We start from the raw sequence: 15,239 nt of genomic DNA, 5'->3' as shown, positions 1-15,239 counted from the left end.
GTTTAAAAATTTTTTTAAAGTTTTATCCTTTGATTCGGAACTTAACACACACACATTTCCATTTACATAGCAAAACAGAAAAAGGACCATATATGCAAATGTGAATCTCTCTTCTATATAGCTTTCCCTTCCTTCAAGTGTATAATAAATTCAACATATTACTTTCAAAGCTGTTTTCTTATCTTTGTCTCTTGAACTTCTGTTCTCTTTTGTACATTAAAAAATGTTTCAGGGACCTTTTCCTTTTTTTGGCAACCCAATTTCTAGCTCTCCTCTTCCTATAGAGTTCCTCCCAAATAAAAAACCAAAAGCAACAAATAAGCAGTCATTTGAAATAAATCCATACATTTGTCAAAAAAACCCCGCATGTCTGATTTTGCTTCTTAAATACTTAAATTAAGCCCTTAAACTCCTATTTCAGGAGATACTTCATCATCCTTTTTGCATTAAGTCTTTCAGAGTTGTATTTCTGTATATAGACTAATGTTGCATTAGCCTTTTGGCTGTCTTACTATTGATTTATTTTGAGCTTGTATTGTAGTCCACTAAAACCCTTTTGTGTGTGGGGGTGTGGGGGTGTGTGGGTGTTTCAGATAACTACTTTCTAGTCATATGACTTACAGTTGTGGTTGACTTTTTTCAACTTAAATTTAGGATTTTATGTTTATTTTTGTTAAATTTCATCTTCTTAACAGCTTGTTAAAAATCTTTTTGCAACTTTGTTCTCTCATCCATTGTGTTAGCTATCCCTTCCATTTCCTTGTCATCTACAAAGTTAATAAGCATGATATCTATTCCTTCATCTGAACAATTGATAAAATATGTCGAACAGAATAGGGTAGAGGATAAACACCTGGGCTATTTCACAGAGATCTCCTCCTAGGGTAGCATTGATTCATTAATCATTGCTCTTTCATTCTATTTCTTTAGCTTCTTCCAGTCTTCACAATAGAGCTATCATCTAGTTCATATCTCTGTATTGTACACAGTGTTATTATGAAAGTCTTTGTCTAAGAGATTGTATTCAGTTACATGTTTATAATTGCTGCTAACAGTATTTATTTATGTGACTGTAGCAAACGCCACTAGTGTGTAAATTTCTTTTTAGGAGGCCTTTGGTAAAGAGGCTTCAGAGTCTGAAGAGTATCCTGCATCTGGAGAGGTTAAAACAGGGAAATGGAAAGTACCTACTTGTAAGGACTATTTAGATCTTTTCAGAAACCTACTGAGCTGTGATCAAATGAAGGTAAAAATAGCATTGAAATCATGAAAAAAGTATTGTTTCTTTTAATAATTTTGAACTTGTAGATAAATATTAGTAAAACTAATGAATAATTTTGTCCAGCCTGGGTACTGTATTAAAATAAAGTGCCTTATATTTTTTCTTTCTTAATGCACATTCTGCTACCTCCCCACATTTATCTTGATTCTTTTATTTATTGTAGATTTTCCCTATTAATATTCCCTTTACATTCTAAGATCTAAGGTTTGTCTCATTGAAGACTTCCAAATATGCCATTGTTGCTGTAAGAAGTAAACTCTGGTATTTTATGTTGTGATGGCCTAGGAGGGAAAATGAAGAAATGATTGTAATCATGATTTCCTACTAATTTAAGACAATATCTAGGCTCCCTAGCTAGAAAATTTCACTAGTGGAGAGTAAAAGAATATTGACAAAATTTGAAGAGATTAAAAATAAGAAAATTAGCTCTAAAGGGGGCATATCAAGCAAGGATACTATTTTAATTTAATAAAAATAATAAAAAATTTAAATTAATCAAATTTTAATTAATTTGGAGTTTGTCTTTATGTTGGATTTTTTTTTTTGCCTTTTTTCTTTTGGAGGGCAATTGGGGTTAAGTGACTTGCCCAAAGTCACACAGCTAGTAAGTGTCAAGTGTCTGAGGTTGTATTTGAACTCAGGTCCTCCTGACTCCAGGGCTCTTGCTCTATTCACTGCGCCACCTAAACCGCCCCTTTGTGTTGGATTTTTATAAAATTTGGGTGCTTGTTTTTGTTGATGCTTTAGAATGACAGATGATTTAGAATAATTCTAAACTTAAGATAAATTTCAAAAAGAAATAATGAAAAAAGTTCAATCCTAGTTTTAGAAAGTAATAGTTTAACTTGTCTTATTTCCATTTCCACAATTAAAATATTTATGTATTTATATAAGGGAAATGCATTTTATATGTTTATGGAAAACTGATATTCATACCATACATTTTGAGGTTCAGACTTTTTATTTTTCTTTATTCCAAAGGACTCTCTTTTAGCAGATGAAACATTTCTGTTGGTGAATTCACCACTTCAATCTCTGAATCGTTTGCTGTATGATGAACTTATAAAGTCAGTTTTGAAGATTGTTGAGAAATTAGATCTTAAACTAGAAAAGCAGAATGTTGGCGATCAAGAGGTAAGAACTATTCCATGCTCTTAACCTCTGTAACTTGTCATGTTCTTCATGCTACTGCTAAAACCTTTTTTTGTTTTTCTCATTAATAAAATGGAGGCAATAATACTTGTATGTTGTAGGATTATCTAGAGAAAAGTGCCTGGTAAAGCTTAAAGTGCTGTCTAAATTCAGGTTGTTATGTATTATATGTTAATTTTGCATTACATGTTGCATTTTTTGGTGGAAAACATTTTAGCATCTGGATATTCAGAGAGGTTAAAATAACAGCATTTATATGGCACTTTAAGGTGTGTGCAGTGCTTTGCATGTGTTATCTCATTAGATAAAATAAGGAAAATGCACATATTTAGATTATGAACTATTTGAAAACGTCATGGTGGGTGCTGTGTTATATTAGCTTAGGTGATATCTAGTATGAACCAAGTCTTAGATTTAGCACAGGTCATTGTGGAGAAAAACATTATTTAAATACTTGAAAGTAGTTGTTCTGTATGTTCAAAAAATATGGGAGAAAGTTTTCAACAACAGCAGGTTTGTCTGATAGTTCTAACAGCAGGAAGTGATGTTAAATAAATCTCATTAGAAGCAAAGTGGATTTATCAAATGGGAAAACTCATGCAAAGCTCTGCACACACCTTAAAATGCTGTAGAAATGCCATTATTTTCAGCTCTTAGAATATCTAGATCTTAACATGTGATGGAAATTTTCCATAGAAAAATGCAACATATAATACAAAATTAACATATAATAAATAATAGCTTGAATTCACATAGCACTTAAAGATTAACAAAGCAGTTTCCCTAAATAGTCCTGCAAGGTCAGTAGTGCAGTGTGCCAGTGATTTGGTCTTTTCTTCTCAGGCAATTTGGAAGAGGAGAAAGGGGAGAAGATAATATTTTAAATTAGTATCTGAGGAGTTGAAAGATTCAGGGGAAAAATTTGACCATGACAACATGGTGAGGTGAAGTTTAAAGAAAGTTAACACACCTGGATTGAGGTTAATTTGATTCAGAGTAATAGTGATTAGAAGAATGTGTGTTTAAGACATAGAAGTACATTAAAAATATACAGCTTATTTTTTTTTTTTTTACTTTTTGGAGGGCAATTGGGGTTAAGTAACTTGCCCAAGGTTACACAGCTATTTTTGTGTGTGGGTGTGTGGGTGTTAAGTGTCTGAGGCCAAAACCGAACTTGGGTCCTCCTGACTCTGGGGCTGGCACTTTACTCGCTTTGCCACCTAGCCGCCCCTACAGCTTATTTTTTGATGCTTCATATTACATTATCTCCTATCACAGGTGCAGGGTTCTTATTATTAATGGCTTAACTTCTTGTATCTATGATTAATCTGTATTCTCTTTACCCTGAGAAACATAAACTCTTAATCTATGGTACACAATGACATTTTTATTTAGTGACAGCTTCTTCAAACCTTAGATATACCGTGTTTCCCTGATAATAAGACACTGTCTTATTATTTTTTTTGGACAGAAAAACACCAGAGGGCTTATTTTCAGGGGAGGGCTTATTTTAATGAACATTGACAGCAATTTTAATAAACAGGTAAATGTGAACCAAAAAATGTACCTTTATTCAATAAGCAAATCACTGGGGAAGAACAGGATGACACGCTCACTGCTGCAGCTCTGATTAGATGCAGCTCGGAGCGCGGCGTGCGTTTCGGGGGGGGGGGACGGGGCATACAGAGGGTACCAATCTCAATAGGGATTATTTTGGCGGGAGGGCTTATTTTAGAGGAATCTTACACAGTAAGGGGAGGGCTTATTTTAGGGATAGGTCTTATTATCGGGGAAACACAGTAGTCCCTGAGTCTTGGAGAAGGTTTTTTAGTACAAGAGTAAATGTATATTACAGTAAATTATGTTCTATGACTTGTCTTATTTACTTTTATTTTAAAGTTTAGATGCATTGGAATGATTTCATTGCTAGGACAGGACACAGTATAGAGATTGGTCTTGTTCCCTCTGTGGCATAATAGGAAGAGAAGTACTGAGATGCAGAAGATCTAGGTTTTTACTTACCTTTGCTATTTACTATTTACGTGACTATAAGCAAATCATTTAGTGCCATTGGAACTTAATTGCCTCATCTATAAATTGTAAAGCTTTCAGCTTTTTGATGATATGCTATTTTTCCCTTTCAAAATTTCTCTAATAATAAATTTTCCTACTGAAGCCCTACTTTGATAACTTATGACATGAAAGTACCCGTGAGTTTTCATTCAGCTAGGAATCTAGAAGCTTTTAGATATAAGGGTTCCAGAGAAGGAACAAGGAAGGATAGAGGAAGGGTCATGCCTAGGGTAAAGATAACTTATTGGACAGAAAAGGTGTAGTCATGCCTCTTACCCCCAAACAGTTTTTCTTCTACATAGTAAGTATGCAGTAAATATTTGGATGAATGGTTCAATTATTTTTTCAGGATGAGAATGAAGCTAGTGGTGTGTGGATAATTCCAACCTCAGATCCAGCTGCAAACTTGCATCCTGCTAAACCTAAAGATTTTACTGCCTTCATTAATCTGGTGGAGTTTTGCAGGTATTTTTTTTACTCTAGTAAACGTAGTTTACTCTATGAAATGTATCATAATTAATGGTCATGATGTAGTATAATAATTGTAAAAACATCCAAGGCCTTGTAACTAAAAGAGTACTGAACATTTAGAGCAATTTTAGAAAATCATAATTCATTAAGATAAACAGGAAATTATCATGATGAGCAGTTTAATATACTTAAAACAGCCTAAAATTTGAAGATTTGAAGGGACAGTCTTTTGATATCAGCCATTTTTTCTTTCTAGGAAAGGGTAGCATTTCCTCAAACACCTTCCCCTTAGAAGTGTCAGTTGTCATATTTATGTAATGAAATGAAAAATAATGAAATTTCTTCAATTTATATACTTTATAATTTCAAAATTTGGATAGAAAATGTTGTAATGAGATAAGTTCCCATGTACATTTTTAAGTATGTGTCTTATTTGTTGCAGAGAAATCCTTCCTGAGAAGCATATTCAGTTTTTTGAACCATGGATATACTCATTTGGATATGAGTTGATTTTGCAATCTACACGATTACCTCTCATTAGTGGATTCTACAAATTACTTGCTATTGCAATAAGAAATGCCAAAAAATTAAGATACTTTGAGGTAAGACATTATAGAGGATTTTATTGTTTTACAAATAACAGAAATTTTTATATATGATCTATTCATACCCATTGTCATTCAATGTAATAAGAATTCACATCAGTGAAATACAAAAAATGATGAGCTTGTGCTTGGGTTTCAGTTTCTGTCTAAAGCATTTCTGTTGAGTTCCATTCATGAACCAATTTGTGGGTGTGTAATTTTAAAAGTATGTTATCTCACATTTTGTGTTTTTAGTTTAGCAATCCTTTGTTAAGTGAAATGTTGCCTACTAGTGATTTGTGATAGTAACCAACATATAAAGTTTTCAGGATCATTGGTATGTTAGGGTGTAGATTTTTTTCTGTAGGCAAGAGATAGAACTATTCCATAAGATTAGATTAGAATTTCTCAGCTGATCAGTTGGAAATCCTACATCCTTTCCTGCTGGTTGTTCTCTCACCTCTGGGTTTTCTTGACATTTTTCTCCTGCGACTCATATTTCTCTGAATTCCCCTCATCTCTTTTGCTGTATTATTTGTATCATGCCTCCTGATTGTGGCGGTATCCCAGATCTCTTCTGGGCCTTCTTTTCTCTCTATTTTGAAGATCTTATCAGCTCCCATGGATTTAATTATCATCTCTGCATCTGTATATCTAACCAACTCTCTCTACTGAATTCCCTTTACCACATCTCCAGCTGTTGATTAGGTTTTCCTTTATTTTTTTTTATTTTTATTTTTTTTTAAGTAATCAGGGTTAAGTAACTTGCTCAAGGTTACACAGCTAGTTATTTCTGGGTGTGGTGCTAAGTATCAGAGCCTGGATTCGATCCCCAGGTCATCCCGACACTGGAGCCAGTGCTCTTATTCACTGAGCCACCTGGCCACCCTGTTTTCCTTTATTTTTTAAAAATTAATCAGTACTCATTAAGTACCAATTATATTCTAGTCCTTTATATTCCAGGCACTATGCTAAGTACCAGACATACAAAGAGGCAGTAGGAAAAATGTGCATGCCTACAAGAAACTTTGATTCTTTTTTTTTTCCTGCATTTTATTTTGTTTTTTAATTAATAGGCATTATTTTCTCTCTCCTACAAACCTTCCAATTCAAAAGCAAAAAAGCAAAAACCCTTGTAACAAATACATAAGGTCAAGCAAAAAAAAAATCCCAGATTGTCTGCATCCAGCAATTTCATTTTGCACCTTGAATTCTTTACCTCTGCCTTTTAGACTCTTCAGATTGAATGTTCTGCAGACATCTTGCACTCCTACTTAACATGTTCAGAATTGAGCTCATTATTTTCCTCTTTCCTTATTCCCCAAACCTACTCTTCTTCCAAACTCCTCCCCCCACCCTTTAAATTGTAAGTTCCTTGAGGAGAGAGGCTGTCTTTTGGTTCTTTTTGTGTCTCAGTGCTTAGTATAGTGCCTGGCATATAGTAGGTGCTTAATAAATGTTTATAGAATTGAATTTTTCTCTCAAAGACATCACCATTCTTCTAGTAGTCACCTAGATTCCCCAATATCCTTCACCCCACATATACAATTATTTGCCATCTTTGTCATTTCTTACTCCCATAGCAGCTGTTGTGTTTGACCTCCTCTCACATAGCTACTACCTTTGTTCAGGTTCTCATCACATTTAACCTGGACTGTTACAGTAGTCTTCTAAGTGAGTATACCATCTTAAGTCTCTTTACCTTACCAGTCCATTCATTACACAGTTACCAATATGATTTTCCTTAAATGCAAGTCTGATCATGTCACCCCCTTCCTTAGTGGCTCTCCATTATCTCTAAGATACCATCTTAGCCTTATTATACATTATTCCCTTTTCTACACTGTAGCAGAGCCACACTGGCATTTTCTTTGTTCCTTATGCATTTCACATCTCCATGCCTTTGTACTGACCTCTCCTATGTCCAGAATGCACTGTCTTCTCACCTCAGCCCCCTAGAAGCTTCACGGCAAGTATGACCTTTTTTACCTAATCCTCATGTGCTGATGCCTTCCCTTCCAAAGCAATTTTCTGTATATTCCAAATATGATTATATATGTGTGTGTGTATGGATATATGTATATACACATGTTGTCTCTTTTAATAGAATGTAAGCTACTTGAGAGGAGCAGGGGCTGTTTCACTTTTGTTTTTAGATTCTTATCATGTAGCACAGTGCTTTAGCACATAGTAGGTACTTAATAAATAAATCATGATTGGTGGAGCACTGGGCCTGGAGTTAGGAAAACCTGAGTTCAAATATGTATTTCAGACACTTACTGGCTGTGTGATCCTAGGCAAGTCATTTAACCTCTGTCCCGGTTTCCTCAAGTGGAAAATGCAAATAATAATAGCACATACCTTTCTATGGTTGTTTTTGAGGATCCTATGAAATAATATGTCTACAATGGAACATAGTAGGTTTTTAATAAATACTTATTCCCTTCCACCTTCCTCAATCAACCCTTCTACCTTATATCTTCCTAGAGATTGATCAGTGACTTGAAAGGATCAATATATCTGTAGGCTTATGGTCAAGACCTTGGGCAAATTTCTTAATATTTTTGGACCTTGGTTTCCTTATCTCTAAATAAAGATGTTGGAAACCATGGACTTAAAAGGTTACTTCCAACTCTAAAAATATGATCTTATTAACTCTTTATCCAGCCTTAAAAATCTTAAACTTAAAAAGAATTGTTATACTTTTTTTGGATGAACAAAAATCTATTTTCTCTCCTCTCCTAGTTCCCCACTCCCCAATGGAGGTGGGAGGGGAGGGTGAGCACAAAGGAGGGTGGGGAGAAGAAAAACAAGACTTTTGTAACAAAAATGCAGTTAATCAAACGATTCCCTCATTAGCCATGTCCAGAAAATGTGGCTCATTTTATTACTCTCAATTCATCACCTCTCTTAATTTTTCTTTGAAAGGGGGGAGGCAAGGCAATGGGGGTTAAGTAACTTGCCCATGGTCACACAGCTAGTAAGTGTGTCAAGTGTCCAAAGCCAGATTTGAACTCAGGTCCTCCTGACTTCAGAGCTGGTGCTCTATTCACTGCTACACCTAGCTGCCCTATCATCACCTCTCTTGTTAAGAAGTGGTTAGTAGACTTCATCTAGCTTACACTTTGGGAAATAACTAAAATCATATTCTTCTCTGAAAAACGTTGGTGACTTCAAGGTTATAGTAGTCTTTCGGAGCATGAGGATCCTTTCATAAATGTCAAAAAGTTCATAGATGTCTTTCTGATAGTAGTTGCATGACTTACATTTGTTGATTTAGAAAATAATTGACAGAAAGTTACTATGAATTAAGTAGTCCTTTTAAATGGATTTGTATTTTATTAATCATGGTGGAATGTACATGCATGTACAAGATATTTAATCAGCCTACAGAAGTTGTATTTTCTCCTTTAATATATACTGAGTCATTTAATGAGTTGGGTCCCATGCAATAATTTTCTTACAGGTTGGTAACCACTAGGTTATCACTTCATTTATGTATGACATGATTTTATACTTTATTTGACAGGGACTAAGTCCGAAGAGTCACAAAAAATCTCCTGAAGACCCTGAAAAGTATTCTTGTTTTGCATTATTTGCAAAGTTTGGGAAAGAGGTAACTTTTTTTTTTTTTTTTTTTTGCTTTTTGGAGGGCAATTGGGGTTAATCAATTTGCCCAAGGTCAGAAGGCTAGTAAGCGTTAAGTGTCTGAGGTTGGATTTGAATTCAGACCCTCCTGACTCCAGGACTGGTGCTCTATTCACTGTGTCACCTAGCCGCCCCTGGAGGTAACTTTTTTAAAAGTTTTGCACATATATTAAACTGTCTAATTGTTGCATTAGAGTGACCCTGAATTCTCAGAAACTCTGCTCATGAAGTATAAACTTATATAGATTCTAGCAGGTAGGAGAGGCTGGTGATAGAGAAATATCTATTATTTGAAGACTCACATAGTTAGATTCAGAGAGGTCTATAACAAAATTGGTAGTATGGTGATGAATTTTCATTCACAATCACTCAGTGGCCATAAATTCATTGAGTTATTGTGATCTGCCTTGGTGGAGGGAGTATTGTTGAACTCATAAATTTTTTTTTTAAAGCAATTGGGGCTAAGTAACTTGTTCAAGGTTACGTGGCCAGGTGTTTCTGGGCGGGTGCTAAGTGTCTGAGCCCAGATTCAATCCCAGGTCATCCCGACTCTGAGGCCGGTGCTCTTACTCACTGTGCTACTTGGCCGCACCGAACTCATAAATTTTTAAAGAGCTGTTTTTATTATATCTTGTCAAGAATTATTTGAAATTTAACAATGTATGGAAAAAATTCTAATTGTTAAGGACAGCGTTCTGTTGATTATTTTAAAATTTACTTGTTGAATCCAAGTAAGAATATTCTAAAAATCACTGACTGCAGTGAAAACATTTATACTTTGTGTCCAAATTCTCTAAGTAGCAAAGATGTTAGTTATCCTTTATAATTGTCGGATTACCTACAGCTGTGATGGTAATTCAGTATTAAATTTATAGTTTAACCTCTTATGCAGAGGATCTAGAATCTATTACTAATTAAATCTGTCATAAAAGGGGAAAATATTTAAGTGTGTCCTTAGATGACAATCTATACTTATTTAAACATTATTACTTGAATGATTAGTGTTATTTTATTGAAGGTATCAGTAAAAATGAAGCAATATAAAGATGAACTGTTAGCCTCCTGTTTGAACTTTGTACTGTGCTTGCCTCATGACATCATTGAACTGGATATTAAAGCTTATGTTCCTGCATTACAGGTTGGTCTCTATATTACACATCAAATTACATTTTACTTAATGATTTCTAATCTTTAGAGAACCATATTAAACACTATGCTATTCTCTAACTATTTGGCACAATTTGTATGTTCTCTTTGCTATAGAACTTAAAGATTTTAATAATAAAAGATCTGATTAGTAGGTTACCTCTCAAATCAAAGCTGATAGTCCTTAATTTTTAGTTTTTCCTTCGTTCTTCTTGACTGCCTTGTAACATTTACTTTGTTGTGCATATTAATATGCAGATGGCTTTCCAATTGGGCCTGAGTTATATTCCACTGGCGGACGTAGGCCTGAATGCCCTAGAAGAGTGGTCATTGTACATGCCAAGACATACCATCCGACCACATTACAAAGACATCCTACCTTGCCTTGATAGCTACTTGAAGACTACAGCATTATCAGGTAAAACTAGAAAAGAGAATGTATTAGTCACAAGGTAAATTTTAATATTCTTCTAACTTGGATAATTTGAGTATAAAGTATGTTGTTTTTTCATTGTACTGAATAATGGTAGATGTAATTCTTCTCCTTCCCAGAGCAGCATAATATAGTAGAATAATTGCTCTCTTAGGAGTTAGCAGGCTTAATTTCTAGGCCACACTCTAGCGAACTAGCTTTTTGTTTTTTAAAATAAAAGTTCCATTGAAGATTTTTTTAATATCACTAGCACTTCCCATTGACTTGACTCTACCCGCCACCAATAGAACTCTCCCTTGTAACAAAGAAGTATAGGTAAGCAAAAGAAATAGCATGTTGATATTTTCTCATTGAGTATCAGATTGTACTGCCCTTCTTATGGCCTTTGGAGGGGAGGCATGTTTCACTTTTAGTCCACTGAGGCCCAAATTATTCACTACTTTTATCATATTTCTTAAATTGTTCAGGATTATATTCCTTTACAGCAAATATCATGGATTTAGACCTTAAAGGGAAAATAAAGGTGATATAGTCCAACCACCCTTATTTTGTAGATGAGAACACAAAGTTACAGAGGTTAAGTGGATTTGATAAAGGCCACGCAGAGAGTTAAGTGAGCAGTGCCAGGATTTGAACACATGAACTTCGACTCTAAATACCCTGCCTTTCACTGTATTGTGCAGCATTATGGTCACTGAATCAAATGATCTGTTGGCATTGCTCACTTTATTCTCTATCAGTTTCTGCAAGTTACATAAGTTTTCTTGAATTCTGTATATTTGTCATTTCTTACAGTTCAATAACATTTCATTGCATTTGTTCCCTAGAATTAGTTTAGCTATACACCCAATCAATGGATATCCACTTGGTTTTTGGCTCTTTGCCACCACAAAAGTGTTTTTAAGTGTTTGTATATATCTTTCATATATATATACACACACATATATATATACACATATATATTTTAAGTGTTTGTATATATCTGAAGCTTTTTTTTTTCTTCTTTGACCTCTTTGGGATATGTGCAACTATTAGCTTTATCCCTGGGTCAGAGGGTTATACATAGTTACGTGACTTTTTCAGTATAATTAAAAATTTTTTTTCAAGAGCAGTTGGAAAAATTCCCAGTTCTTCCAATAGTGTCTTAACGTTCCTGTTTTCCTATAGCTTCTCCCTAATGTTTATTATTATTATCTTTGGTCATTACTAATTTAATGTGAGATGAAGCTTCCAAATTATTTTCGTGGACATTTTTCTTAGTGATAATGGAATATTATTGCTTGTAGTTTACATTTTTCTTTTAAGAACTGGCTATTCATATCTTTTGACCCTTCATATTGGAGAATGGACTTTGTTCTTTATTTTAATTCCCTAAGTATCTTGAATATATGTCTCTTACCTAGCCATTTGACATGGGAGAAATCATTTCCTCTTTCTGGTACTTCCTTATGTTGAAAATGAAGGGGTTAGACCATGTTTTTTTCTAAGTTCTTTTTCATCTATTAAATTCTGTTATTTGTAATACAAATTGAGAAAAATCTGAGGAAAAACCATTGATGTCTTCATTTAAGATCTAATATTGTAAATTTGACAGACAGGACTTTTGAATCATTGTGAACCATCATCTATCATTGTGCCTAGCACATAGTAGAATTATAGATGTACAGAATTTTTAGAGCTACTAAAAGACCATCCACTCTACCCTGCCTCATTGTACAAATGAGGAAAGCAAGGCCCACATAGGGTGAGCATCTTGACTTATGTTTATGCAGCTACTTAATGTTACCACCAGAATGAACTAGATTTTAGCTTCCATGATTCTTAGGTTATTAAAGCACTCTATAAAATGTAAAGTGCTTGGGGCAACTAGGTGGCTTACTGAATAGAGCGCTAGCCCTGGAGTCAGGAAGACCTGAGTTCAAATTTGGCTTCAGACATCTGACCCTTACTGTGTGACCTTGGGCAAGTCACTTAACCCCAATTGCCTTGCCCTCCCCCCCTCCAAAGAAAAAAGTAAAGTGCTGTGTAGATAGGAGCTGATATTATTTGCACTATACTAGCTTCATTCAAACAGTTGATTAGTTGAAGGAATGAATGAAAGAAGTTGATCTATTAAAGCTATCTAAGGATTAAATAATAATTTTGTTGAACTTCTACCGAGTTTTGATTGCTGTTATTTTTTGTTACCATTTGTTACATTTTATGTAGGGAATGTAGTCGGGTTATTTTATTTGAACCTTAATAATGTGAGAGTGAAAATAGGTGTTATGGGAGAAAAAGTTTTGAGAAGAGACTCAAAGGAGAAAAATTATTTGTGGGAGAGGGGAGGGAGCATAGTGAGATTTTTCCAGGCAAATGTATGGGAGTGCCTATTGAAATAAAAGAGAGAAACGCATTATATTTGTTAGGAGAAAATAGTTGAAAGTTAGAGTCAGATTCATTAATCAGATAGAAAAGAAAATATCACAGTATATGTAGGAGTTAAGACTTTATTTTTGAAACATTGCTCATATGAAATGCATATTACTTTGAATGAATATAATTTGTGAGGGGTCACTAAAAGAAAGATTTATAAATTTCTTGTGATCAGTTGTCATGCCTTCAGTGTCCTTTCACAGTTAATCAAGAAATATTCAAATTATTAATTGTGTTTCATTGTAAAATATGAAAGTTCAGATTTGGGGAGAGCTTGAATATGCTTGTTGCCATAATAGCAATTAAGAAACCACGTTGTGGAGCAGCTGGGTGGCACAGTGAATAGAGCACCAGCCCTGGAATCAGGAGGACCTAAGTTCAAATGTGGCCTCAGACACTTAACACTTACTAGCCATGTGACCTTGAGCAAGTCACTTAACCCCAGTTGCCCTCCAAAAAGCAAAAACAAAACAAAAACAGTTAAATTTTTCAAGATTGGTGAAAATTTTAGAATTTACATTATAGAATGAGCAGTGTAAGTATTCAGTGCACAAAAAAAGTTATTTTTAAAATAACTTTCTGATAGCAAATGTTTGGTCATCTTGTTCCCTTTTTTGAATTTATTTTGGTTTATTAACTTAATGAAAAAGATTTGTGCTCATTTGAAATTTAAATAAGGAAATTACTTTTAAAATTGCAAATTAAGCTCAGAATTTTATACTGTATTTTTGCAGACTTTTTAAAAAGGACAGTAAGTATATTAAATGTTCATTCATAATGACTTTTTCTTTTCTTGATTAGATGATAACAAGGATAATGGGGAAATCACAGTGCTTTCTCGTGCAGCCCAAAAGGGGTTTAATAAGGTTGTAGTGAAGCATCTAAAAAAATCAAAGACCATCTTATCAGTAAGTAAACTGTATTTTTCTACTTCAGGTTCTAGTGACCAGAATGTAAGGTTGGTTATAATCTCAGATTGAAAAAATAACTAGAATGTAAGTTTTAAGGCTTTACTTATGCACAGAATATATTAAATAATTCAATACAGTATTTATTTCAGTGAAGTTATAATAATATTATACTGTACAATAACTACTATTTTGGTTATTTTTTCAGTGCATTTGTCCTCCTTACTTCCATAATATAATGGAAGAATGTAATTATAATATATAATTGAGAATGTAATGTGGTTTTCTGCTTTAATTAGGTAGTTTTCATTTTTATGTATTTGAAGTTATGGTCCCAAAACTCACTCATATATAAAGATTCCTTGGCTAACTATTTTGGTGGTCATTGTTTTAAAAAATGTTTTGCACCTAAGAGAGTATCTTAAGAGATAGGTAATTAAAAATGTTATAGAAGAATTTATGTAAAAGATACTCTCCATTTTGGATTTTAAATCCTGCAAAAGCCAGAGCTTATAATGTTAAAGAACATAAATGCTGGGCTCTCCTTCCCAGCTCCGGCCTTGTGTTACCTTATTCCTGGTCTTTGGACGTCTCCGGCTTCTTGTCTCCAAGAAGAACTTACTCCCACAGAACACCCAAGGACACAGAAGTTGCCAAGTGAGGCTGCTCTTTATTCAATTACATTTTAACAGTGTGGCCATCAGAACAAAGCAGAATGCAACCATGGGACAGAGAGAGTGGGACGGAGGGGGGAGAGGGGGAGCCTCCCCTTGCTTTTTTCCCTAATATCCTTATCATTCTTCTTACTGTCACATGCCATGTGGGAGCCAATCGTGCACTCTCCCGAGTGCAGGGCAAAGGAGTATGTGTTAAGAGGAGTCCGTGTTGATAAGGCACGTTCAATGCCACATCGGCCTTTCCCAACCTGGCAAAGTCGGCTCCCACGGCCCTGCGCTCAATGCCATGTCAGCCCTTTCGGCTCGGCAGTCGGCCTCCACATCTCCAAGCTCCTGCCCCTCAGAGGTCATGTGCACCCCCTCCGACATCTTGTGACTGCCGCAGTGTCTCTCACACCTGTGGCTCTATCATCTCCCTTTTCTTGTTTTGCGGGTGACCGCCAAGGGGAA

General features: G+C 34.8%; 1 protein-coding gene across 2 annotated transcripts in view; it reads left to right on the top strand.

The window, feature by feature from the left end:
* Nucleotides 1-15,239, top strand: part of PRKDC (protein kinase, DNA-activated, catalytic subunit) — a 183,383-nt gene that overhangs the window by 19,409 nt on the left and 148,735 nt on the right. For both annotated transcript variants that reach the window (XM_069099902.1, XM_069099901.1), the window contains exons 15-22: nt 1,109-1,246; nt 2,264-2,416; nt 4,857-4,972; nt 5,421-5,580; nt 9,092-9,178; nt 10,229-10,348; nt 10,615-10,774; nt 14,006-14,112. In XM_069099902.1, coding sequence (XP_068956003.1) covers nt 1,109-1,246; nt 2,264-2,416; nt 4,857-4,972; nt 5,421-5,580; nt 9,092-9,178; nt 10,229-10,348; nt 10,615-10,774; nt 14,006-14,112 — 1,041 coding nt within the window. The remainder of the gene's footprint in view (nt 1-1,108; nt 1,247-2,263; nt 2,417-4,856; nt 4,973-5,420; nt 5,581-9,091; nt 9,179-10,228; nt 10,349-10,614; nt 10,775-14,005; nt 14,113-15,239) is intronic.

The sequence above is a fragment of the Petaurus breviceps genome, unplaced genomic scaffold, assembly GCF_028583685.1.
Source record: "Petaurus breviceps papuanus isolate PSGF00001 unplaced genomic scaffold, PetGlider_PUasm1.0 38, whole genome shotgun sequence".
Taxonomy (NCBI): domain Eukaryota; kingdom Metazoa; phylum Chordata; class Mammalia; order Diprotodontia; family Petauridae; genus Petaurus; species Petaurus breviceps.
This window is presented reverse-complemented; position numbering and strand designations above follow the sequence as displayed.